Genomic DNA, 27,082 nt, shown 5'->3' on the forward strand with positions numbered 1-27,082 from the left:
CCTGCTTATATTATCTAATTTTTCCACAAAGCTCTGTGGAAGAAAGACTCTGGCTACACCTGAGGTGTTAAACTGGGCTGTCATCATCTAACTTCATTTTGTATAATTTCAGAACAAGTTGATAAAATCAGCTTGTCTGTAAAGAGGAGAAACAGACTTTGTACTGCAACCCCTCTGCTTGCTGAGGTTGTCTGTTCCCATGTCTCTCTGGGAGGATTTTCAGCACTCAGTTGCTCTTCTCAAGTGAAATGAACCTTCCTGATTTCTCCTCTGGTGAGGTCTCCTGACATTTCATTCTTCATGAAGAAGATAACTGGTGGAGCCTGACGAGAATAACATTTATCTCATCAGTTACATTTTTTTCAGCTGACTAAATGTGATATATTATATAGTTTGTTGTGTGAGAGTAATTTAAAACTGTGAGCTGGGAGGTTGAGGATGGATGCTTTCCATCGATTCATTCCGATGAGTCTTGTCTGTGTGTATTACTGGAGGGAACAGAGGCATTCACCTGTCGTAACTTATCTCTCTGGAAGTTGGATATTTTAATCTGAGTCTGTCCATGCTTATATGGTCAGTGGGGAGGAGGGGAGTGATGTGACTCATCCTCTGGAAATGTCTCTCTTCTTTGACCATAAAGGGAAAGTATCTACATTGTAGACAGCTGCAGTGGGGGGCTTCAACTCCAGGCTGAAATGTGTGAGGGTCAGTAGAGTTGCACACAAATCACTGTGCACTTGGGGGTGCCCTGGCATTTTCCACCTGGCCTTCAGAAATTATGGGTTTCCTGTAAAATCTTTTGTGGTATTAGCCTGCTGCACACAAGCTCTTTGGATACTCCAGAGCATCTCAGATAGCATGGGATGCCTTTTTCTGGGCAGAACAGTCTGCAGATGTCTGTGTTTGGTTTTCTAAACTCCCATCCCCATCAGTGCAGTGCTGTTGAAAAGGATATAGGTGAGCATCTGTGGGGTGGGGGAACCCACTTTGCATAACATAAATGTCTTGCCCCATTTGAGAAACCCTAAATTACCGTAGGTGTGTGCTCAGGGCTGGCAGGAGGACATAAAGGCATTGGCACTGCCCTGAAACAGCCAGGAGAATACATGCAGCATCCAAGGTGCCACTGGCTGCCTGTGTTCAGGCAAGTTGAGCTTCAGTCACATTTCACCAAAATGTCATTTTACAATGACTGTCACGGGAGCTGAGATAACTCATGCATGTAGGCAGATGGCTTAACCTGGAGAGGAGTGCCAGTCCTGTGGCTGCTGGGGAAGGCAGGTTGCACCCAGAGTGTCTGTGCAGTGCCCTGTTGTGCTGGATGCTGGAGCAGCACGAACAAGAGCTGTGACCCTTCCCCAGAGTTGCAGGGAAGTGTAAGAGAGGTGGTACCTGAGGAGCAGCAGAGGAGAACGAGGCTGCAATGGGCAGCAGATCTAACACATCAAATTTGTACACAAAGCAGAGTGAGATGAGACATCTGAAGGAGGAAGAGGAAACTACTATGTGCCTGTTCTGGAGCAGAATGGGAGAGGAGCATCTTTTTTTGCTTTTTTTGAAACTGCCGAATTGGAGGAAGGAGTCAGTGTCACAGCGCTGAGGTGACACGTAGTTTAGAGAAGGCAGGCAGGTGTGGCAGGATTTTCCTTGTCTCTGGATGCTGATTTTTGGATTGTCTCTGTTTTGGCCAGCTGGGGAGCCAGGTCTGTGTTTTGTGGCTCCTCCTTGCCCTGTTGCTGTCCCTGAGGCCTCAGAGGAGCGGCTGCTCCCACCCTGCCCTCGGGGCCTGCACCTGAGCGCTGGTCAGTGGGACCAGCGGCTCCAGCAGCTTCTCTTTTCCCTGGGAAAGGCTGGTGAGCAAGGCAGAAGCATCCTCTAAGCTGGCTGTGGTCTCCAGGATCCAACCATAGGATCATTTGGGTGGGAAACAGCCTTTAAGATCCTTGATCCAGCTTTTGACAGATCACCACCTTGTCAACTACGCTGGAGCACCAAGTGCCATGTCCAGATGTTTCTTGAACACCTCCAGAAATGGTAACTCCAGCACTTCCCTGGGTAGTCCATTCCAATGTTTAATGACCATTTCCATGAAGAAATTATTTCTGATGTCCAACCTGGACCTCCCCTGGTGCAGCTTGAGGCTCTGTCCTCTCATGCTGTTAAGATCGAGAGATGTGTTAAGGGAATGACAAAAACCAGATGAACATCAGAAAGAGACTTGAGATCTGACCTGTGATGCCTTTACTGTGGGGCTAAGCAATCCAGAGTGCCCTCTTCCCCAGCCTTAACAGGACTATGCAAAATCAGCATTGTGGCATCTCTAATTCAAATGTCTGTGAAGAATTAACAGAATAAGAAATTGACTTCTCTGATGACATTCTAAATTATTAGAAAGTGGAGGGATTTTTTTAATTTCAAAAAAATGCTAATTGTAAAATAGGGCAAATGGGTTTTAGAACTGCATAACCTTAAGGTTATATTTGGTAATTAAAGGAAAAGTCAGTTGCATTTCTTTCAAAGGTCAGAATACTCTTGTATTATCGAAAGAGGGAAATTGGTTTTCTCTTTGGTACTGCTACCAAGGTGATATTTAATTATTGCCTGTAGATTTGCCATTTTCTGTGATAAAAAGAAAAGGCTTTGCTTTTCTTAAAGGCATTTCTTCTAGCCACACCTTAGCTTTTTTAGCAATTAACTTCTCCCTTCCCAGCCTAATTAAAAATCCACCCAGCCTTTAGTACCTTCTCTTTGTATCTGCATCCAGTTAGATTCTTCTGTACAAGTTATTTGTTAGTCAAGTTTTTTCCTTTTCAAAGCTGAACAAATAACTACTGGTGTTTGACAGGCATAGCACAATTTAGGGAGGCATTTACTATAGAACTGTCTTCCTCTCTTAAAATGAGGGAGTGTATGAATATGTGGGTGTGTATTCATTTATGTTTTCATCGTTGCCTTTTTGCATATGTTGGCCTTCTTTTTTTTTTTTTGGGCCTCAAAATCTGTGCATTGGAGTTGCATTTTCCTGACTGTGCAGGTACATTGTGAAGATAAATTCCTTCACCTTATGGCTTCTGTGATGTGAGAGGAGGGGAAAAAATTCATGCTCAGTGTAGCAATAGGTTCAGGAAACACTAAGGATTCATGCTGATTAAAAAAAATATTAGAGTTTTTGATCTTCTGCTGGGCAAAACAGATGAGGAGAACAGCATGTGGTCATGTAATTAAAATCTACCATAATGCACACCCATGGGGTCACCAAGCAACAATAATTCTGGTATGGCTTGAATTGGGAGTTTCCAAGCAAAAGCTTGGGTTGTGCTGCCTGGGAGAAGGGGTTTTGATTCCTGTACCCAAAGCTAGTGGTTGTTTAAAAGGACAGAGATGCTGGATTTCCCTTTTTTGACAGTGTTAAGAAGTGGGCCTTAAAAGAAGAAAGTCACTGTAGCCCTGGTTTTCATGAAATACTGTAAAATCAAATGTGCTCTTTGTTGGTGTGGTCTGGCTGGCAGAGGGCTCCAGTTAGCTCTGAGATCTCCATTTTGTTGAAATCCTTGCAGTACATATAAAGCATATGAAGACAAGTTTGAGGTCACAAATGGGGCAGTAAAAGGAGCTTTGAATGGAAAGGAGGCATTAAATAGCATTAATACTGAGTGGGATCAAATTCTGCACACAACTGTGAGTGCCAGGCTCATATCCCACAGCCATTCCGGTGTGTACTTTCCTGTGTGAGGCCCTTGGGAAGAGGGGGGCAAGGCACATGCATGAGATTTGAAGGATTAGTAGCAAACTTCGGACTTTCACTTTGAACTTCATGGTGGTTTTCTTAACCTTCTAGCTATACTTGATCACATTCAACTTATTTATTTGTTCCCAGTGGGGGAAAAAAAAAAAAAATTCAACCTATCCCTGTCTGTCTTTTAAGTTCTGTGTTGGATGTTAATTGTTACAGGCAAATAAGGTCTTGACCTGGCAAATGTGCACATGCTTTGCTGTATTTGCATGATTAACTCTTTTGAAGTGAAGCAGATTGAGCCTTTGATATTGTGACTTGACAGAACTCCTTGAAGTGTGTGCACTCAGGCTGACTTACAGGTGGTGGGGTTTAGCTCCACAGTGTTCACAGAGTTCAGTTAGAGACATGAAGGGGGAGAGGATAACTGCAGGATCAACACCTGGAAGAATTATAGGCACCAGAAGAAAAATATTTGAATATTAATCAAATCAGATTTTGTTTACTTAATAGGATTAGTAAAATGGGGTTTATAGCAGTGCTTATTTTCTATCCTGACATTTTGGGCCATAGGATCCGTCAAGGATTTTCAAAGCACTGTAAGTGATAACCAGCAAAGGCAAGATTTAATTTTTTTACATGCTGATTCAGCTTTCTCCTGGAAGATTAACAGAGGATGTCAAATTGAAAGGGTCCAGAATTGTTGCAGCAGAACAGTGCTTTCTAACTAGAAAGATGTGAGAATGCTCTGCATCATGTCTGGGATTTGCTTGAAAAAATACACTCTGTGGAACCTGTCTGGCACTTGTGTAAGGCTTCTGTGCTGCTGCATCCAGCTCTGGGGTCCCAGGTACAGGAAAGACATGGACCTGTTGGAGCAGATCCAGAGGAAGGGTACAGAAGTGGTCATAGAGGTGGGACAGTGAGGACACAGGAAGGGGAGAGCTGTTCAGCCTGGAGAAGGCTCCAGGGTGGCACTGGATTCCTTCCAGTATCTGAAGGGGCTGTAAGAAAGCAGGAGAGGGACTGGCTACAAGGGCCTGGAAGAGGAACAAGGGGGAATGGCCTTAAGCTGAAGGAGGGAAGGTTTAGATTAGATGTAAGGAAAAACTCTTGACTGTGAGGGTGCTGAGCCACTGGCATAGGTTGCCCAGAGAAGCTGTGGCTGCCCCATCCCTGGAACTGTTCAAGGCCAGGGTGGATGGGGCTCTGAGCAGCCTGGTCCAGGGGAAGGTGTCCCTCCCATATTGAACAGGATGATCTTTAGGGTCCCTTCTAATCCAAACTATTTGGTGATTCTCAGCACACCAGTCTGGGGCTGCTGGGCTCAGCCAGCCTTACCACTGCATTTCCAGCGCCAAACCCCAGGTAAACCTGGCAGCAGAGCTGAGTGAGGGGCTGGAGGCACAGGGACAGTGGGCAAGGAGCCTGGCTGGCAGTGGCCAGCACTGGGCTTGGGTAAGTGGGGAATGGTTCTGGCTGGAGGGCTGAGACCTCTCTGGTCAGCAGGGTGTTCTGCAGGGCTGACACCTCTCTGGTACAGCTGGGTGTTCTGCAGGGCTGACACTCTCTGGTACGGCCGGGTGTTCCAGCAGAGGGCCGACACCTTGCTGGTAGAACAGGGTGTTCTGGGGGCTGACACCTCGCTGGTGAGCAGGGTTTTCTGGAGGGTTGACACCTCTGTTCTGCCGGGCTGACACCTCTCTGTACGGCACAGTGTTCTGAAGGGCTGAGACCTCTCTGGTATGGCTGGGTGTTCTGGAGAGCTGACACTCTGGTATTGCTGGGTGTTCTGCGGGACTGACACTCTCTGGTACGGCCGGCTGTTCCAGCAGAGGGCATCCCGGCACCGCAGGATATCCATGGGCCGGCACGCTGTGCTGCGGGCTCTGGGAAGCACATTAGTATGCTTTGGGGACAGTGCTGTCACACTTGGTATTCTGTGTCGCCTGCGCGTTCCCGGCGTTGTTGTTCAAAGCTCACGCAGATCCACAAAGGCGCAATTAGCGATGGGATGCGAGGGTGTGCGTTTGCTTTAGGTTCAGTGTGTAATTAGACGTAAATTGAGATTTATGAATAATTTACAGACTTTGATAGAGGAGGAATGAAAATTAAGTGGGGAAAGAAATAAGTTTGTGTATCTCAGTTCAGTGTTGGAGTATTTTTAAGAAACTGTTTTGGCATAATCTTGATTGGCTGCTGTCTTGTAATGCTTTCAGAAATTAATTTGGTAGTTATTATTGAAATTAATTAGATGTTACATGTTTTTTGCAAATCAGACTTAATTTTTTTTCCTGGGTAGAGGGTAATGATGTTTATTTTTTTGAAAGAGTCCCAGTGAATTCCTTACTGCCCTTACATTTGTGCTTACATAGTATTTTTGGGAGGGGCTCAGGCATTGTACCCTGCTCAGATTGCTACTGGGACCTAGCAAATTAAAAATGTACAGCAGTTCAGAAGCTCTGGAATTGCTTTCCCCTCTCTCTTTGGGGGCTCTTTCAGAAGATTGTGATGTTCTGGAACATCTCTATTGCCCTCGCTTTAGTGCCTGGTTGCTGAATGTCATTTCAGACCCAGCATGTGGAGCACAGTGTTACGCACACTTTACCTTTGTTACTTTCACAAGACAAGTCTAAAATTCTTGGTTTTCATTCCCCTGTCGACTCAGGTTGGGTGTTGTGTTTCAGATCTTTGTTACAAAGCTGCTTGCCTTTTGTGCCTGGGCACTGAACCCACAGTGAACATTGTACAGCTGAAATGCAAATGCTTTTCCAAATCATCTGGCTAGGTTGATAATTACTGCGAAAGGCAGGGAAGCGTGAAGCTGAGGTGGTTATTGCTCTTTGTGCCCACATCTGAATCAGTGAACTGGCTGAGGTGTGCCTGTTACTATCAGGGCCTGTTCCCTGGCCTGGAGGGCAGCTCACACAGTCTGGCTGCATGCACAGCATTAAACTTCCTTACCATCTGCAGTGGGCATCAGTGCCCAAACTGGCTGCTCTGGGGTCTCTCCACTGGGCCAGATTTTGGGCTGAAGAGTTATCTGGGAGCATGGCAGCTGCCCAGATTGTAGAAACTGTGCCAGACATTGTCAGGTTCCAGTAGACACTGTAAATGAGATTTCTAGTAGGTGCTCTCAGGTTCCAGTGGCTGGGAATATGCCTGATACTGTTTAGTTTGCCTGTATAGATGCAATGTAGGGATTATGCATTGATCTATAACTCATTTCCCTTCTGTGCTTTTTGTTAGGTTGACTTTCTTTATCACTGTGTTGATGGGAGAACTCTGCATTACTCCACTCCAAGATGTGGTGCTTGAGTCTCTCCTTCTTCTATATCCATCTCAGTGTGTGCAATATTGCACATACTGCAGTGTTAATTACAATTCACTCCTCTAGACTTCAGCAGCACATATTACAGGGGGATGAGAGCTGGACCCTAAAAGAGTATCTGTGCCCTATGCACTCCACTAGCACTTGTTTTGGAGTAGATTTTTATCTCTGTATTAATTGAAACAGTTTGGTAGATGATGGATCCACGGAGGGCCTTGACAAATATATTATCTGTATAACACCTGTCAGGATCCGTCCTAGTGGGCAGATGACCTGATGATTTGTAGGAATGATCTCAGAGTGCAAAAATTAACACAGTACAAGGGGGTTTGCAGTGATAATGAAATCAAATGCAATTTTATTGAAATAACCACAGCAAAAATGCGATAGAGGGATTAAGGGAGTGAAAAAGATAGAGAGAGAGAGAGGGGATATAGCTACCAACGCAGAGACGAAGTCCTTTGGTCCAGTTCAGCCGAGGGTCCGCCTGGTACGCTGGGGAGATCTCAAAGGCTCTAGCTAACTCAGAGTTTTTTATTACTGAAAATTGTGAGGGGGGGGAAACAGATACAATAGGGAACAGATGTAACAGGTAGTCTATGTTCTCAGCAGTAAATGAGAGCCATTGTTTTCTTGCTCCAGTGGTCACAACCTGCAGGCAAACATCTCGCTCCGGTCAGCTTGCCTCCCCCACACACCTCCCCGGGGCTGGGGGTTTCAGTTCCAGTCCTTGGAAGGAGCAGAGGGGCCTTTTAGGAGTTTCATGTCTCAGTCCTTAGTGGAGAGGCTTCTTACATCTCAGTCTGTCTGTCACGGTGGTTGTAAAACAGGCGAGGGTCTTCTGTGGGAGACCACCTGGAACTCAGGAGAAGTCCAGCCAGGCCAAGAGGTGGGACAGCTTCCAGAGCTGCTATTGTTGCACGGTGCCCCTTCTTAGCATACAGCAAACACACTTGTGAAAACAATAGCTTAACACTGAGCTTTCAGGTCTCAGGGCCTGTGGCGTGTGACTTTTCCTTCAGAGCCAGAGATTCTAGACAGGGGTGTCTTCTCTTCAGTGGTCTCCCAAGGACGATCGTGAGGCAGATGAGGGAAAATTCTGACAGACTCTCACAACACCACAGAGCAGGGAAGTCACCCTCATTGCATCTGTAACATCACTTAGAGATAGTGTTTTGTTTGTATGTGGGTTTTGTGTATTGGTTTAAGGTACTGAATTCAATACTTAATGTGGCATAAAAGCCACACCTTTTCTAACCAACATTCCCATAGCTATTGCTTTCCTTGTAATATCTTGAGCCTTATTTCTTCTCAGGCTTCCTGTCTTTGTCCACAGAAGGAATGACTCTATTCACTGCTGGCATCTTCTCCCTGTATGAGAACCTTTTAGGCCATGGCCAAGTTGTTGATTTTTATTTCCTCATGGATGAACTGAATAGTCAGGGGTCAGCTGAGGTCTTTGCCCTCTAGGTTTTTCTGTCATGTGCTCTTCAGGGCAGAAAACATGACAGTTTTTTAGGCCTAAGCAGCCAAAGGGCACTGAAGCCACCAGGAGTGAGGAGTGGGACAGTGGTGCACACATATGGGCAGCTTTCTCCACCATGTACCTACCAGGCAGGGCTTTTCTTCCCTCCTGTCTCTCAGGACTGGGCATCACTTCCAGTGGACAAGGATTCCTGCTGTCAGAAAAGTATCTGCAGCAGTGACCTTCCCAGTATTTCATTAGCTGATGAGTCAGACAAATGGATTCTGGCAATGAACTTTAATTCCATAAAGCAGTGGATTTTTAATAACAGAATTAGAAGACTAGCAACAATGCTTAAGGATTCACTGGGTACATACAGGTTTTTGCTATGTCATATGTAAAGCTCCTTGCTAATACATGGTTTTCCACTTCCAGAGTTAATGTTTCACTGCTGCTTTGCTGCTCCTGTCTCACCTGTAAAGAAATGAGCCCAGACAATACATTTTCATTGCAGGTTTCCAAGAAGTACAGCGAGATCGAGGAGCTCTACCAGAGACTGACAGCACGGTATCCACAGGTGTCTCTGCCACTCCTGCCTAGAAAAGTTCTCTTTGTGGGGGAATCTGACATCTCTGAGCGAAGAGCTATGTTCAATGACATCATGAAATTCATCTCCAAAGATGAGGATCTAGCAACGAGTCCTGAGTTACTGGAATTTTTAGGTAACTGAAAGATGTGAGTGTCCCCTCTCCCAGGAATGTCTTTTATGGAAGTGTTAAGTTCTTGACTTGGGCAGCCAAAACCTAGAGAGTGCCAGAATAAAGGCTGTCCCTGAAAATGTCCTCATGTGCATTTACAGAGCTGCACAGTTGTGTTTGCTGGTGTTTCTCCCTCCTCTCAGTGGACACCTGCCTCATTTAGAGATGTTGATAGGTACCTTCAAAGCAAGCATTGTGCTAGCCTGTCCCTGATTTCCTGCTGTGCTTCAGAACATGTACATTTAGAAGGCTTAATAGTCATATGTTGTCAGTGGGGAGATGGACCCTAAAGGGACAGTGCAGGGTCTCCCTTAGTGAGCAACTCTTCCATGTTTTGTCTGATTTTCCTGCAAATAATTTACTCTGAGAAAGATTTAAATGGAAGACAGATTCTTTGTTAGTTAAACACATTCTACGGCTAGCTTTTTTTTCCTTTTTAGTTTAATTTTTTTTCTTAGTTTTCCTTAGCTTTATGTCCAGCTCTTGTTTTCTTGTCTAGTGATTCTTACAGTTCTTTTCTGCTGTCTCTTGGGCAAAGCAGGGAGTTACTGAATGAGTGGAACAAATGAGTTCTCTGCTTTTAATTCAGCTGAGGGCTGCTGGGCAGGGAGTACTCCAGCCTGGTGCTGTGCAGGATTCTTAGTGGAGGGTTACTTTTAAGTGAAGTTGCAAGAAGCTAACAAGTGTAGACAGCCCATTTTGCAGAAGTTTCAGGTGTGTGCCAGATAAATTCTGTGAAATTGGGAGCTTCCTGAAGTCTAAGGGGGCAAAGCTGCTTAGATGCATGGCAAAATCCAGATAGTTAGGCTTTTGTTTAGGCTTTTTTTCCCTGGGCAGTATTCTCTTGGAAGCAGATCCCTTGCACAGAAAATCCAGAATTCATGTTGATTGATCTTTTCTTGCTGGTTGACCTAACCATGGTGCACATCTGTAGCTAAACTAGGCTGGACTCCATTCTGTGGGCAGTTTGGGTGCAAGTAATGTGAAATCAGAATTTGCATTAGAGTAATGTCAGTTTTACCCTGATTTGGCAGATGCAGGCATGAAAAGCTAGGTGAGATGAGTCTCCCATGCCATGTTACTTCAATAGTCAAAGTGGTGTAGCCATGACTTTTATTCATCACAGTTTTCAGCAGCCTTTTTTTGGCTGATCTCATTATTTTAAATTGCTTCCCTGGACATTCAGAAACTCACCAACAAGGAACCATTTTCTCCTCATTCTGCTGCCCTTTGCATGAACAAGTGTGGTGTTAGTTTTATTTTTCAGTTTGAATTTGCTGAGCTGATGCATCTTGCATACTGAAGGGTGTTAGAACTTCAGGCTTCATTTTTCAGTGTAAACTGAGGAGCTGTTGTAGAAACATGCTGTCCAATGCTCTAATTTTAACCCAAGTTAATTAAACTGTATCAAAAAGAAGATTTTATCTCTACTAGCTATGTGAAAGTTAGCTACCTACATCTGTGCAGAGTATTTACAGTGTCTCTGTAGCCAGCAGAAGAGAAATAGGCACTTCAGAGAGAAACTCACATGACTTTATTTGGATGGGATGAATCACCACGTGGAAATTCTATTGTTTCTATTGACTGTAGAAGGAACATAAATAAGCAGATTTGACATGTGCTGCTGTGTCTCAGATAAAGTTCATTTCCTTTATCTTTCTCTACTTAACTACTTTGAATCAGTAAACAGATCAGACACATCATGACACATAGTGAATAAAGGGAACAGTGGGAGTATTTTGAAAGAGTTTCACAAAAGCTGATCATGTCCTTCGTTCCTCAAACAAAACTCTCAGCAACAAGTGCAAGGTATAAAAAACCTGTAGTTTTTATCTTGTACACTCAGTTTTGCCTCCATTACTATGTTTTGCAGGAACAAAATCTTCCAGTGCTGTTGACTTCAAGGGTAAAAACTTACCTGATGACAGGGAGAAAGAAGATGAAGAAAATGAGGCATTGGATTTTTTCAAAGAGGAGAAGACACCTGACTTAATCTCACAGCTTTTATCAGTGGAAGATGCCAAAAAAGGGGAGAAAAAAGAAGGGGGAGATGAGGAAGAAGAAGAAATTTTAGACCCTCTTGGTATAATCAGGTATGGCTAAAATCCTGTAAATTAGGTATTTAGAATTCAGCCTTTCTGAATAAAGCTGTTGTAGGTCACTGTCCCCGCATTGCTAAATTTCACAGAGGAGGAGCCTCTGCACTTTATGAATGAGGTGCTTTGATAGAGGGAAGAGACTTGGTGGTGCCTTTTCAGTGCATTCCTCAGGACATTGAAGTGACAGGGACATGATGAGTGCCTTGGTAGCAGTCCCAGCTACAGAAGGTATTTGCTGAGCACTGCAGGGTTCCACCACAGAGCATCAGCCCTCCAGCATCCAGTGGATGTGCCTTCAGGACACTCTGATTACAGTGCCTGGAACTGCTTTTGAGCTCACTTGTGCCTTTTCTTTCCTGGTTCCTTTGTCTGAAGGTGTCAGATGCTAAATGCCACTAAGGCATATGCAGTAACAGCTTGAGAAACAGTAATTGGGTCAAAGCTTCCTGATACTGGTATCTGTGTGTCCAGTAATTTTCAGCCAGTTACTTTCCTCCCTTCAAGGTGGAATTTCTCACTGAATTCCAAACTGATTTCTACTAAACTCTGGAAGCAAATTAAGCTTTTCTGTGCTGGGATCATGAGTATCAACTACTTTTTAGGGTGTCTCAGGCTTTAGATGTCCAAGTGAAGAAGGTGTAGCTGTTCGTCATCTTCAGTAAGCACTGACTGACCCAGCTGGATGGTTCCAGCCACCCAGAGTCCCAGCCACTGCTGAGTGTTGTCTTGGATCTAGACTGTGCTTTCAAAATGTTTCTGCATAGCAATAGCAGTAACTGAGAGTAACAACCCAGACCCCTCTCTTGGTGTTTCCCATTAAATCATTTCTGGGGGATCATTCACTCTAGATCTAAGCTGGAGTCTCCTACACTAAGTTTGGTCAAATAAGATGAAAAATACTGGAAGCACTATTTGGACTTTCCTCCTGCTATTGTAATCATGTAATTGTGGATGCCCAGATATTTTCCTTTTTACTTGAAGTATTTAATCCTTCAAATCAGAAAAGATTCACCAGAAAAACATTAACTATTACTCTTTTGATAAAATATGCTGAATTACTCAGCATCAAAATTATTCTTTTGTTTAAGGAGAATTTAAAAATTTAAATAACTATTTACAACAAGAAGTTAGATAAAGCAGTACTTCCCACAAAATGGTTCTTAGTTTGTATTTTTACAAAAGCAGCTGTCCTTTTTTGGATAGGAAAATGATCTATTGGGTTAGCAAATGCAATGTTATATTTTCCAACTTATAACAAACAGAAGCTGTAAAAAGCTTGCTATGCGAAAACAAGCAAGAAGTTTGCTTTTCTCCTCTGCACAGCTTGACATAGCATTTGAAAATCTTGATTATTTTGGTCTTCTAATGCACTGAAGGATGACAAGACCTGGTATTTAATCCTCATTTAGTTTATTGCTTCCATTCCTTCCAAGTACAGAATTCTTACTGAATCAAAATAACTTCATTTATATAAGAAGTATGGTCTTCACTGGGACAGAGCTGCAACTCTGGTGTTTTTCACTCTAATGCAGTGGCTGGCTATCTATAAAAGACATCTCCATATCTGTTTATTACTGTTTCTGTGATTCTCACATATGCAGTGTTGGGGCAGAAACATGAAAGTAGAAACAAGAATTCTGAAGTGGATTTTTCATTGTCTCTGTTCTCCTGCAACTCATCCTGCTTCCATGGAAGTTGTTTTCAGCTCACATCAATGGAGATCAGATTGTACATCAGCACTGTATTCTGGCTCTGTGCCATCTAGTAAGAGGTGTCTAGGTGAGAGGCCAAAGGCAGGAGCTTAGTGGTCAGTGGATAGGCAGTTCTCAGGGGACATTTTAGGGTGTCTTCTATGCCTGTTAAAATGTTTGGTGCTTGCATGCTTTGAAGAGGGAGCTGAAGCCCCACAGCTTTAGTGCTTCATGTGTGCTTGAAGTTACTTTGGCATGGGAATGAATAAACAGGAGGTGAAGCAGATAGATAAATGTGTTTAGTAGTAAATTGTCCCCTAGTGCCTAGTAAATTCAGGTTTAAAAGGAAAAAAATAATCCATGCTCCTTTCCTCTCTGAAAAACCTTTGAAAAGCAGTAGAGTCAGCACTGAAACAAGCCAGTGCATTTTGTGAAGTAGTGGTGTCCAGAGTGCTTTGAGCAGCAGAGCTCCAGCCTGAATTGAATCATGTGTTTGGCATAATCTTACAGGTTTTTTGCTTTCTGGATGAGGATGAAACTGTTCCAGTGGCACAGGCCTCCATATGCTGTCAGCATGCTTCATTTGGTAACAACTTCTCCTGGGCCAGAAGGCTGTGAATTGGATTTGGCCTAGCACTGCTGCTGTGCTGCTGAACCACCCAGTATCCAGTTAAATATCAGGCCTTGGGGGTAAAATGCTAAGCTAGGGCATTTTTTTTCTGGTTTTGTATTGCTGGTGTCCATCCAGGTGGAAGCTCATCATGTCTGGTTCCTTTTGCCTGGAAGAGACATCCCAGTGGTGCTGATTGTCTGCCTTGCTTTCAGGGCTGTGTCTGAGCTGCTCTTTGATGTCAGGGGGGCAAACTCGCTTGCCAGTTCAGCTCCTCATCTTTTGTGGGCATTAATGATGATCTACAAACATTATGTTTCTTGTTGTATGGTTCTTATGCCTCAAAGCTTTCTCTCTGTGTTAGCAGGGTGATTCTAGGATTCTTACTCTTAACAGGATTTTGCTCCTCTTAACAAGAGGAGAACTTGGGGTTTTGCTCTTTTTCCAAACCAGGAACATGTCAAAAACAATAGATATTTCTGATTAAGTTTTCATCTTTTAACATGCCTCCTCCTTTATATTTTTTTTTACCCCAGAAGCCAGGTTCTTCCTGGAGTAAAAGGTGCTCAATATTAACTTATATTTGTGGGATGCAGTGGTGTTGAAATTCATTGAAGCATGTTTTCTTCTCTTCACCCTCTGCCTTTCTTGATAGTTTGGAGTACTGATATTCCAGTGTATTGTCAGCAATTACTCTGCAAGTTTTTCTGGACATTTGTAGAAATCTTTTCAACTTTGGACAGAATATACAGGTCCTGTAGGAAAAATCACTCCTAATACAGAGTAAGGCTGTCCTTTGATATCAGCTGTGCATAAGGGAATGAATTATAGCATTCTCACTTTCGTAGCAGTGGCACACTTATAACTCTATTTCACTCTTCTTAGCACTTTAGGTATGCAGTGACTTGTAAGTCATTGTAAAGCTCTCATAGCATTTTTAAAGGTGTATCTCTTGGGTTTGGGGTTTTTTTTTAATTTTTTTTTCTCTTGAGCCAAAATCACTATAATATTCCTTTGTTAAAATATTTTATTTCCCTGATAAGCAGGAAATCAGATACATAATTAACTTCCCATTGTAGGGATAATATTAGGTATATTGATTTAGCTTTGTCACCACTCTTTGTCACTCTTCTTTAAATCCATAGAGCTCACCATTTGCAGATACATATTTTTAAATCCTTAGTAGGCTACCATGGTGCTTTGGTATTGGAGTTTTTAAAGGTGCAGTATTTTTAAAAAATGTTTTAAAGGATTTTCCTCGTAAATTGCAAAATAATATCATGTGGCTAGTCTCAGTTGCAGGGAGTTCTCCAACTGGCATGCCTTTAGGAATGAAAGAAACACGAGCAATGAATCTGAAAGAGGCTAATACCTCTGAAGGACAAGGTCTGGAAGAGAAGCACAAGTTGGATGAACTATTCACCTGAACTTGATGGTACTGTTGAAAATTCTGCAATGGAGGAAGGTGTGATATGCCAGTGGTTTGAGGGCAGGTTGGCAGGGAGTGAGGGGAGCTGTGTGCAGCAGGATCCAGAGCAGCAGCAGTGCTCAGCCAGGGCTGGCTGGGCAGTGTCTGGCTGTGGCTGTACCATGACATTCTCTGTCCTCTCTGTGAGGTTGGCTGTGTCCAGAATGCAAGTGCCTGCTGGCCTGGGCTGCCTCCTGGGCTGTGGTTGGGATGCTTTGGGAGAAGGCAGGTTGTCCCAAGCCAGGGTGTACCAGGGGCTGTTCTGTGCTTGAATTGTTGAACTGAGCTCCTGTGCTCAGGCCCAGGCTGTGAGGGAATTACTCAAAAAATCAGTATGGCCCCTCTTCTACCCACAGAGCTTTCTGCCTGCTGCCATCTTTGCTCCACTCTGCCCTCAAGCTACCCTGGGGTTTGGCTTTCTGTAGAGAGGTCAGGCATCCAGTTTGGATGCTTAATCCAGGCAAGATCAAGTTCACATTTCCAGGTATTCTTCTTAAAGCTAGTTTAAAACACATCAGAGTAACTGAATTGGGTTTTGTGTTCTTCCTCTGTGGGTGAAATACAGAGTTCCACTGTTTATATTTTGAAGCCAAGAGCTTTAGCATCCCTCTCTTCCCACTTTGTAGTCAAAACAACTGAATTTAGTACTTGTATTCTGTTCATTCCAAAAACCTCAGAAGCAGCTGATTAAAATGACTGTGAACCAGCTCCTCTGAACAAAGCAGCAGCAATTCTGCAAAAGAAGCGTGGCTGCCTTGTGAGTTAAATCATGCAGCAGCCCTTTCAGTGCATGCATTTCTTCAGCTGCAATTACCTCCTGAGGTAATATTTGTTCACCACTTTGGGAGAACCCACCTTTTCCTGAGCTTTTTTTTCCTGTCTTCATCAGCTCTCTGCAGCCCTTGTAGGAGCCTCTCCTCCACACAGGGTTCCTCCCTTCTGTCCTTTTTCCTTTACCTCCCTAAATCTTTCAGTGACAGCATGTATTTCCCCAGGCATAGGTTTTTCCTGGCAAACTGCACAGAGGTGAGTATTCCCTAGGCAAGAGTTCTTCTGTCTCATCATGGCTCCTGAAGAGTTTCTGTCTTGACTCTGTGCCTTTACTATTGTTTCAGAGGATTTCCTTATGACTTCTCCTCATCCAAATTTGTGCCTCTCCTGAGGAATACAGACACGTGGGGAGGTGGGAGCTTTGCATCTGTTGTGTTTAAACAAAGATACAGCTGAGTCCTGACAATAGTTAGGAAGGGATGGGGCTGGTGAGGGCTGACCTTTTGGGTGTCTTCTGCCAGGGGTTTTCTAAGTCTTTGTAGCTGGTTGTTGCTGGGGTCAAGCCCAAGCACCTCCAGTGCTAGAGCTTTGCTGTTGCTGGGTTAGTTGGTAAGGAGATTATGAAGGCACTCATTGCTTTTCCTGGCTGCAGATGAAGCAGGTGATGGCTTGGAGCAGCAGATTGGCAGGGAATGAGCAGCCAGGAGCCAGCCCTGGCCTTGCCAGAGCCTGTAGAGCCAGGCAGGCTGCAGGAGGAGGGTGGGTTGGCACACAAGCCAGCAGTTGTTTCTGGGTTGCATCCTACACCTTTGTGTTTCCCAGCCCCTTAGTGGCAGTCAGGCTACAGCTTGACTCCTGAGTTGTTGATCCCAGTGCTCCCTTTCCTCTCCTCTTCCCTGTTGTGGCAGAAGAGCTGAGAACATCCTCAGCCTGCTGTCTTTGGGGAAGAAAAGAGTGGCAACATTTGATCTTGCTTCCTCTGCCAGAAACCTTGGGCAGCTGAGAGTGGCTGATGGAGAGGCAGAAATCAGTTTAAGGGCAATCCTGCATTCAGCATCTTTCCAAGTGGTTTTATTGATGGAGTGCCCAGAGCTGTAATAGGTAAGGGCAGTGTACTTGCTCATGGATTTTCCCCTCCAAGGAAGAAAATTTCTGCAGGCTGGAGTGGTGTTGCAGCACAGCTGCTGTCTGCTGGACAGATGGTCTGGAGCAAACTTGTCAAAATGTGTGTTCAGCTGCTGTGCCTTCTGGTCCTTGGCTGGTAGGGTTGTATTGCTGCCACTCCTCAGGCATCCTGCTCCTCAGCCACTCACAAATTCACATCTGCCCTTTGGGCCAGCCAGGTACGGGTTTGTTTCCCCTCTGAATCCAGTAGGATTTATACACAGCATAAAAACAACTTGTCTGTTTGTCCTGGTCAGCTAAAAGAGAGTGAAGGTGTCCAAACATCAAAGAGTGAAGATACAGGTTATTTTTTTCTTTAACAAAATTCAGATAGTCAAAACAATGAATGGGAAAATAGAGCTTTGTTTTCCTAGCAGTGTCTGTATCTGTGCTCACAGCTGTGAGGCCTTCAGAAATTTAAACAGGCAGATCTCTATTTTCTGTCAGTTGTTGAGTCACAAGCTTAGGTTGCAAGGCATGCTTGACCATCACTTTGGCAAGTGACACAAGTATTTGTCACAATTCCAATCCACCTGCTGTCAGATTGACAACTCACCACATCCCAGTAAACAACCCTGTTGGTCTTCTACTGGCAAATGAAATTTTTCTGAAAACCAAAGATAATGAGTCTGGTATAGTGTTCTTCTTCATCAAAGAGAGAAGGAGAAAAGGGAGCAAAAATTCTGTATTACCTACCCAGTTAGAGGATAAGTCTGGTCTCAGCCTTTTTTAGGGGCAACCTTGGATTGTTTTAACTGAGTGTCTAGGGAGTAAAGCAGGTTGGCAGGAGTGCTCTCCTTGCAGGAATTCCGTCCCTCCAGTTTATCTCCTGAATATTTTTGGTTTTTTCAATGCTTTAAGAGTGGTGTTTCCTATGCAGAGGGCTTTCCTTTCTTTTCTGCCACCAATCCCATCTCCTGGGAACAGCTTCCAATGTGTTTCCTTACTGAAAATCTTACTGTGCCCCCACAAATGGGAGGTTGAGGGAGATTGAAAGAAAACATTGGGAAATGAAACCATGTTTAGCTGCTGGATCTCACAGAATCATCTATGTTCATTCTGTTTAAAGTCTTCTGAGTGGCAGAAACCTGTTCTCTTGAGATAACTCTACCAAGGCTTCTTTGGCTCCAAGTGGTGGAACTGAGACCTTTTCCTAACTGTACTTCCCAGCCAGGGAAATCAGATTGGATGTGTGAAGAACTTGACCCTCTTCTCTCATGGCTTTTCTTTGGGAGGGCAGACTGAATGGAATTATGCTCAGGAAAACTGAGATTTTTGGGTACTCCTGGGACTTGTAGGTGACATATATTCTATCCATAAGCACTCCTTCAGGAGAGTGTGTTGCACAGGTGGTTGCTGCTCTGTCTGCACCTGGCAGTCAGAAAGAACTGTACCTTGGGATCAGAGCTAGGGCACTCACACTGCCAGAGGTATGGGAGTGCATACACAAGCCACAGCTCTAAAGTTGGCTGCTCTGTGTTTTCTTTTCTTTTGGAAATAGTCATTTCCCTGACCTAAGGAAAAGTTGTGAGTCCTCCCTGTGCCAGCATTGTCCTTATCTGCATTCATATTTCCCTGTCTAGTGTTGGATTTTTGGTCCCATGAAATTATGCAGTCATTATTTCCCCAGGTTTTTAAGCAATTGCCTGGCTTAAAGTGATGAGTTTCTGTCATAACTGGCTTGAGTGATTCCAGTACATCCACAGCTGGAACATGAGAATCCTCTGGGAAAGAGTTTAAGTAATTATTTTAATGTGCTTCATTTTCTTTCTGATTAGAACACTGAATATACTTTAATGGGTTTTATAAATAGTTAATTTGTGTTTATGCCATCATCCTAAGCCCAAAAGGCTGAAAATAGCTCTCTAGTCTGTGTAGTGTTACAGCTGTGTAGCATCCAGTGGTGTTTCCAAGCAGAACACAAATGAGACTTCACCTGGGGTAAAATGCAGCAAGGACTTAATTGCTTCATGCAACACTGCATTGCAGTACCATAAATGAAGAACACTTAATTCAACTGGAAATGCAGAGAGAATTGCACCCATGTAAATGCAAATACCCAGCTTGGAATTTGACCAGATTGCTAAAGTATATTGTCTCCTTTTAATAAAGATTTCACAGGATTTTTAACAGACCTGGTTCATTGTTTACAATGTACTAAAGGAATAAAACTTAATATGCACTTTTCTGTATACAGAACTGTAGAGTGGAATGAAATGCCATTGCCACTGGCTGGTACCAGCTTTCAAATAACTCCCATGGTCCTCTAAGTGAACTCCTGGCTTTTGGTTTCCCCCTCCTGTTTGGCAGGACGTGCAGGCATTTGTAGCAGAGCTAGGCAGCACTGAAGGTGTGCAGGAGCTGCTGTGAGCATATCCAGCAAGTCCTCACTTAACTGAGAAAGAGAGGAGCAGGAGATCCTTTAGAGAGGCTACAGCATAAATTTGTGACTGCACAGAATCAAAAGTGTCTTTTTTTTTTTTTTTTTACTTCTCCTTTGGAAGAGGATTGAACATGATGTAATTGGGCAGATTTAAACATGTTTTGTTTCATGGAGTTTACAATAATAGGATGACTCAAGTCCTTAATTAGAATAAAATAGCATTACCTCATCGATGAGCCTGCTCCTTTCACCAAAGCAGGGGAAATCTTTAATCAACAGATGCAGGGAACTGCTCATAGATGAGACAGACTGCTAATGAGGGATGGATTCAGAGCTGCCCTACTGCTTTGCTGTGCACTGAAGAAGCTGTCTGTGGGGTGAATGTGGGCTCAGTTTAAGTCGAGATGGGAGACTTGTTTTTCCTTTCATCTGATGCTGTTAGGTTCCTAATTCAGCAGACTTAATAAAACCATTGTTCATTTTCCCCATGGACCTGCTGCAGACATTTCTGTCTTCATTTCAAAGGATCAAAGAATCAGCTTTTGGAAAACCATTTTTGAAAGCAATCTGTAAAACTTTGCCAAAAATGCATGATTTAGCTATATAACTATAGGTTGGTACTAATTAACACACCTGGGGATCACATCTTTTACTGCTGCCCCTTGCAGCATTTGGCCAGGTCTGGAATCATCTGAAGTGTCAATTAAAAAGGAATGGTCCTAAGGACAGATGCATCTGGGACTCAGCAGCTCTTCATTCTGAACTAGAATTTCTTGGGTCACATCACAGTACTTAAAAATTAGATTTCTCCATTATCCCTTTAGTAAAAAGAATAAAACTGATTTTATAGATCTGGCTGGGGAAAACTTTGCACAGAAATACGGCATTCAGATAGTTGTTAATGACATTGTTGTTGAAGAAAAATAAATGCTTTCCATTACCTTCTGTACATTTTGGGTAAGAGTCAAACCCTTTCTTTCCATATTACGTGCTATGCCCAGTCATGTCCAGATCATAGAGGAAGTAAAATTCGTTATGAAAGTGAAATGCACAGCTGTGGTAGGTGGTTTGACTGTGGCTAAACTAGTAAATAAAAGCAGTCAGGAACTGTAGTGTTGCTTTTGCCAGCTAGAATAAAGTAGCTTCTTTCCAACAGTTGAATCCTTCCGCTCCTCAGAGCAAGCTGGCCATGTCCAAAACAGGAAAGGCCCTTAGCTTGTGCTGATCCCTAAACTTTGTGCAGCCATCATTTGGGTAAGCGGTAATTGGCCTGGGCCAAATTCATGCTGGAGAGCATGCTAAAAACTCACAGGGCAGTTACTGTACACCATTATCCCAGCCCATGCACTCACCACATTTATTTGCTGTTGTTGGCCTTTTGTTGCCCTCAGGGCAGCCTGAGGAGTGTGCATGTTTAGGAATGAAGAGTGGAGTTGTTGGGGCCCTGTAAGGAGGTGCATGCAGTACTGAGTGTATGCCTGGCACCTGAGGATGCTCCCTGCCATAACCCCCAGCAAGGATGGGTCTGGCTGCTGGCTCCTCTCAGCTGGCACTCTCTTGGGTGGTGGCACAGCTCAGGAGCTAGCCTGGAGCTGGATAGGTGCAGCCTGCCTCTTTGGGGCTGTAACAGAGGTCAGCCCTGTGGGTGTGAGCTGTGGTGTATCACATGGCTTGGAAAAGGTCTTGATTGTGATTTTCACTAGTATAGGTGATTTTCTGAGGTCTGCTCTCTGAACCACAATTTTCTGTAATAACTGCTCTTTATTTGTCACAATACACAAATGGATTGGAGTGGCTTGAATGGAAAACTTCGAAGCTTCTCTGGTCTTTGCTTTATTGCTTTTTGTCTGTAATAGCATCTGAGGTGTACTTGATGGCATCATCAAACACAAAACAGTGTCGTGCCCTCAAAACCATCTTACAGAATCACTAGGTTGGAAGAGATCTTCAAGATCATTGGCTCCAACCCATGCCCTACACCTCAACTAACCATGGCACTGAGTGCCACATCCAGTCTTTTTTTAAACACATCCAGGGATGGTGACTCCACCACCTCCCAGGGAAGACCATTCCAGAACTTTGTAACTCTTTCAGTAAAAACTTTTTCCTAATATCCAACCTCTGTTTCCCTAAATGCAACTTAAAACTGTGTCCTCTTGTTCTGTCAATAAGTGCCTGGAGAAAGAGACCAACCCCACCTGACTACAGCCACCTTTCAGGAGGCTGTAGAGAGTGATATGGTCACCCCTGAGTCTCCTTTTCCCCAGGCTGAACACCCCCAGTTGTTCCTCACAGGGTTTGTGTTCCCAGCCCCTCTCCAGCCTCGTTGCCTCCTCTGGACACACTCAAGTGTCTCAATGTCCTTCCCAAACTGAGGGCACAGAGCTGGACACAGCACTCAAGCTGTGGCCTCTCCACTGCTGGGTACAGGGGAAGGATGAGCTCCCTGCTCCTGATGGCCACACTGCTCCTGATCCAGGCCAGGAGCCATTGGCCTTCTTGGCCACCATGGCACACTGCTGGCTCATGTTCAGCCGGCTGTCACCAGCACCCCCAGGTCCCTTTCTGCCTGGGCACTGTCCAGCCACACCATCCCCAGCCTATAACTTTGGGTTATCATGGCCAAAATGCAGGACTTGGCACTTGTATTTATTAAAGTTGATCCTGTTGGACTCTGCCCATCCATCCAACCATTCCAGGTCTCTCTGCAGAGCCCTCCTACCTTCCAACAAATGGACACATGATCCCAGCTTAGTGTCTTCTGCAAATTTACTAATGAAAGACTCAATCCCCTCATCCATGTCATCAATGAAGATAATAAACAGAGCTGGTCCCAGCACAGACCCCTGAGGGACACCTCTGGTGACTGGCCACCAGCTGGATGCAGCACCATTCACCATCACCCTCTGGCCTGGCCATGCAGCCAGTTCTGAACCCAGCACAGAGAGCTCCTGTCCAGGCCGTGGGCTGCAGCTTTTCCAGGAGTGTGCTGTGGGAGACAGTGTCAAAGGCCTTGCTAAGGTCCAGGTAGACAACACCAACAGCCCTTCCCATTTCCACCAGGCAGGTCTGATGGTCATGAAAGGAGACCAGGCTGGTCAAACACAACCTGCCCCTCCTAAACCCCTGCTGGCTGGGTCTGGTACCTCGGCCATCCTGTAAGTGCTGCGTGATGACACTCAGTATAAACTGTTCCATCACCTTACCAGGCACTGAGGTCAGGCTAACTGGCCTATAATTACCAGGGTCCTCCTTCCCACCCTTTCTGTGAACAGGCATCACATTGGGCAGTTTCCAGTTATCTGGAACCTCACCAGTGAGCCAGGACTGCTGGTAAATGATGGAGAGTGGCTTCACAAGCTCATCTGCCAGCTCCCTCATCACCCTGGGATGGATCCCATCTGGTCCCATAGATTTATCAACATCCAAGCAGCTCAGCAGTTCTCTGACTGCCTCCTCCTGGATAACATTCTGCTTCCTGACACCATCTACCAGCCCAGGAGGACAGCTCTCCTGACGACAAGCCATCTTCCCACTAAAAACTGAGGCAAAGAAGGTGTTAAGCACTTCCACCTTCTTTTCATCTGCAGTTACTAAGTTCCCTCCCACATCCAGTAGAGAACAAAGGTTGGTCTCACCCTTCCTTTTGCCATTAATATATTTGTAAAAACATATTCTGTTATCCTTTACAAAAGTTGCTAAATTAAGTTCAAACTGAGCTTTGACCTCCCTATTTTTTTTCCTACATGCTCTAGCAACTCCCTTAAATACTTCCTGAGAGACCTGACCCTCCTTCCAAAGATGATACACCTTTTTTGTTCCTAAGTTCCTCCAAAACCTCATTGCCCATCCAGACTGGACATTTGCCTTGTTGACTCATCTTTTGGCACACAGGGACAGCCTATTTCTGTGCCCTCAAGAGCTCTGTTTTGAAGCTCGTCCACTTTTCCTGAACTCCTTTGTTTTTAAGGGCTGCTTCCCAAGGAACTCTCTGAATAAATCTCCTAAATAGGGTAAAGTCAGCCCTCCAGAAGTCCAATGTAAAAGTCTTATTGATGTTCCTCCTGATTTCACCAAATATCAAGAACTCTTTAATTTCATGATCACTCTGCCCCAAGCAGCCCCCAACCACCACATCTCCCACCAACCCATCTCTATTTGCAAACAACAGATCTAACATAGTCCCTCCCCTGGTGGGCTCACTCACGTGAGCTGTGACAAAAAGTCGTCCTCCACGCACTCTAAGAACTTCCTGGACTGCCTCTTTTCTGCTGTGTTAAGTTCCCAGCAGATGTCTGGTAGGTTAAAGTCACCTACAAGACCAAGGGCTGGTGATCCTGAAACCTTCAGCTGCTTGTAGAATAAGTTGTCCACTTCTTCTTCGTGGTTGGGTGGGTGCTAACAGACTCCCAGTAGCATGTCAGCCTTGTTGGCCTTCCCCTTCATTCTTACCCACAGGCATTCAACATTAGTTTCAATACCCATGGCATCAAAAGCCTCCCTAATATAAAGGGCCACCCCTCCACCTCTTCTTGCTTTCCTGTCTCTCCTGAAAAACTTGTAGCCATCCAGTGCAGCACTCCAGCCATGTGAGTCGTCCCACCACGTTTCCCTGATGGCAATTGCATCACAGCTCTGCTGTTGCACCATGGCCTCCAGCTCATCTCATTTGTTGCCCATGCTGCACACATTGGTATACATGCACCTCAGCTGGGCTGCTGATTTCACCCTTAACTCAAGCTTACCACCCTTGGGCCTGCTTCCAGACGGCCCAGCTGCATCCCCCTCTCCCTTCAAACCTAGTTTAAAGCCCTCTCCATGAGTTACACCTGTTCATGAGCTAAAATCCTTCTGCCCTTAACAGAGAGAAGGGGCCCATCCAGTTCCAGCAGACCAGGTGCTGTAGAAGTGGCCCCATGATCAAAGAACCCAAAATTCTGCTGATGACACCAACCCTTGGGCCACTTGCTGAGAATGTGGCCTCTCCTATTCATTTCATCATTTTTCTCTGCCACTAAAGGGACTAAGCAAAACACTGTCTGTGCTCCTGCCCTATCAACCACTTGACCCAGTGCCCTAAAGTCCATTTTAATTGCCCTGGCACTCCTCTTTTCAATCTCATCACTGCCAGCCTGGAGTATCAGCAGTGGGTAATAATCAGAGGGCTGAATGAGCCCAGGGAGTCTCTCAGTGATAACCTGTACCTGGGCCCCAGGGTGGCTGCAGACCTCTCTGTGGGATGGATCATGGGGCCCTCTGTTCCCCTCAGAAGGGAGTCACCCACCATGATTACCCTTCTTTTCTTTTTAATGTTAGAGGAGGTGATCTGTCTGACAGATGAAGCATAATTGGGAGGCTCACTGGGCAGATCATTTTCTTCTACATCATCTGGCTGACCCTCTAGGTTCAGGCCCCCATACTTATTCTGAAGTGGCACCTCAATAGGTGATGGGGGTTGGGAGGAATTTTTATTACCTCCCTGAGTAGGGACCCATTTCCACTCCCCTGGTGGATACCAGGTATCCTCCTATTGCCTGACAGTGGGAGGCATGGGAGTCCTCTGACTCCTGGTGGGTCTCCCTCAAGGATGGAAGGGCAGAACCCCACCAGTCCATTTCCTTTCACTTTCCCTGATACTCCTTAGTCTTTCACCTTCCTCCCTAAGCTTGGCCACCATCAAAAAGAGATTGTTCACCCGTTCACACTGCAGTCAGGCTTCTGCAATGCCCCTTGGTACCACTGATAGCTCAAACACTCTGCACAGGAAGGGGTCTGGACAGATGCATCCTTTTTGGAGGGTTCTGTTTGGCTACAAAAACTTTCACTAATTGCAGTTTTTGATCATGTAAAAGCCATTGCTAGCAAAAAAACTCAAAACCAACCAACGAAAATACAACAAACAAACTGCAAACCCCACTAGCAGGAGGAAATCTGCAGCCCTGCCTGTGCAGAGCCCTCTTTCAGTCACCGCGCTGCTGGCCGGAGGAAAGCCGTGCCCTATGCCTCCATGGCTAACTAGAACTCACTACATTATCCAGACCTGTTTGCAGCAGACTTCTCGTTTTTCATCTGTGTGATGGGTTCTCTGCTGTCATTGTGTATTAACAGTCTTTTCCTGGAAACTCATTCCTGAATCATCTTTTTTTCTCCTCTTGGCTATAAGTGACAAAGCCATGGCCCTGCCTGTAATATGGAAAAAAGCAAATGTGTTCTCAAGAGACTCCTGAGGGTTAACCCTCACTTCATCCCTCAGGGGCTGTTACACCAAACCCTGACCTCACTGGAGTTGTTTTTGTTTGTTCAGCGATGCTGCCAGGAGACAAGGGCAGTGCCACACAATGCAGGATGCTGGAACAGGAAGGAGAAGCACATGGTCTAGAACTGTGCACCAAAGTCTCAGGAGAATTAGTTTCAATTTTTCATTTCAAAGACATCCTGTTTAGGCTGCAGATACCTCACTTCTGGTTTTCCAAACCAGATTTCATTCCTGATGTGTAAAGGGACAATGCTGGCATGTCCTGACATGCAGGAGTGCAATGACACTGAATTCTGAAAGGCTGTGAGGTGTTTTGGGGCTATCCAAATATTGTGGTTTGTTGTCAGTAAACATTAGTTTAGCTGCCCTTGGGAGGTGGTGCTGGGGATGTTACCCAGCCCATTGTATCCCTTACTCTCTTGGAGGAGCTTCCTTGGTCTGCCAGTCCTTTTCCAGCTGCTGGCAGCCCAGCACCATTGCTCACAGGAGAGATGCTGCCATGGTGCTGTTCTGTGTTGCTGGTGGATATTATGAAAGACGCTGAGGTGTCCTTAGCCCTATAGCCGAATGGACAACATGGCAAAGGACAGCAGTCTCCTTTCTGCTCTCTGCTTATCAGTTCTTCCTTGAAGGGGCTGCTACCCAGGGCCCCTCACAAAGACCCTTTCTAGAAGGTTGTTGTCATTATTGTGCAAGAGTTATATAGTCATTACATTACAACTGTTCCATATTGCTAGAGTTCCATACCCCCTTGATGTTTCTTGCAGTCAGCTCCTCCAGGCACTGACTCTTCCTTGCCCTCACAGCAGCCACTGACTCCAGTTCCCCTCAGCCACCCAATCCACTCTTTTATAACACTCTGCTGACTGGCTGCAGCTGCGGCCTGTTAACATCAGGCCTGCTCCTAATCCTTAGTAATTGGCTCACCTGCAACTCTTTTGGGGTATAAGATTACATTTTATACCACCTTTATTTACCCATACTGTATCCCCCTACAGAAGGTGACAGGGACATCAAGCTCCCCTCCATATACAGTCCTGTTGCAGTATCACACCAGCCTTTGCTCCTTCAAACACCCCCGTGTGCCTTTGTTCTGTGCCCAAAGCATGTCATTAGCACCAGTTCAGGCTATGACTTTGCAGAGCTCTAGCACAACCCTCATGTCATTTCAAGCACTTTGAACTTAAAAACAGTTGCAGAATAAACAGTAATTCCAGAATGCCACAGAGAGCAAGGGAAAACCAAAGCCAAGTGTTTCAAAGTATGTATACAGTCCTGCACCAGCCCTCTTGTTCAGCAGGGTAGGTGTGTGTGCTGCCTCCTGTGCTCATGGCACCTCTGCTGTGGAATTCA

General features: G+C 44.9%; 1 protein-coding gene across 2 annotated transcripts in view; it reads left to right on the top strand.

Moving 5' to 3' along the window:
- The window catches only part of HS1BP3 (HCLS1 binding protein 3), a 56,798-nt gene that overhangs the window by 7,320 nt on the left and 22,396 nt on the right, over positions 1–27,082 (top strand). For both annotated transcript variants that reach the window (XM_059469007.1, XM_059469008.1), the window contains exons 3-4: positions 9,044–9,251; positions 11,161–11,380. In XM_059469007.1, coding sequence (XP_059324990.1) covers positions 9,044–9,251; positions 11,161–11,380 — 428 coding nt within the window. The remainder of the gene's footprint in view (positions 1–9,043; positions 9,252–11,160; positions 11,381–27,082) is intronic.

The sequence above is a fragment of the Ammospiza nelsoni genome, chromosome 3, assembly GCF_027579445.1.
Source record: "Ammospiza nelsoni isolate bAmmNel1 chromosome 3, bAmmNel1.pri, whole genome shotgun sequence".
Taxonomy (NCBI): domain Eukaryota; kingdom Metazoa; phylum Chordata; class Aves; order Passeriformes; family Passerellidae; genus Ammospiza; species Ammospiza nelsoni.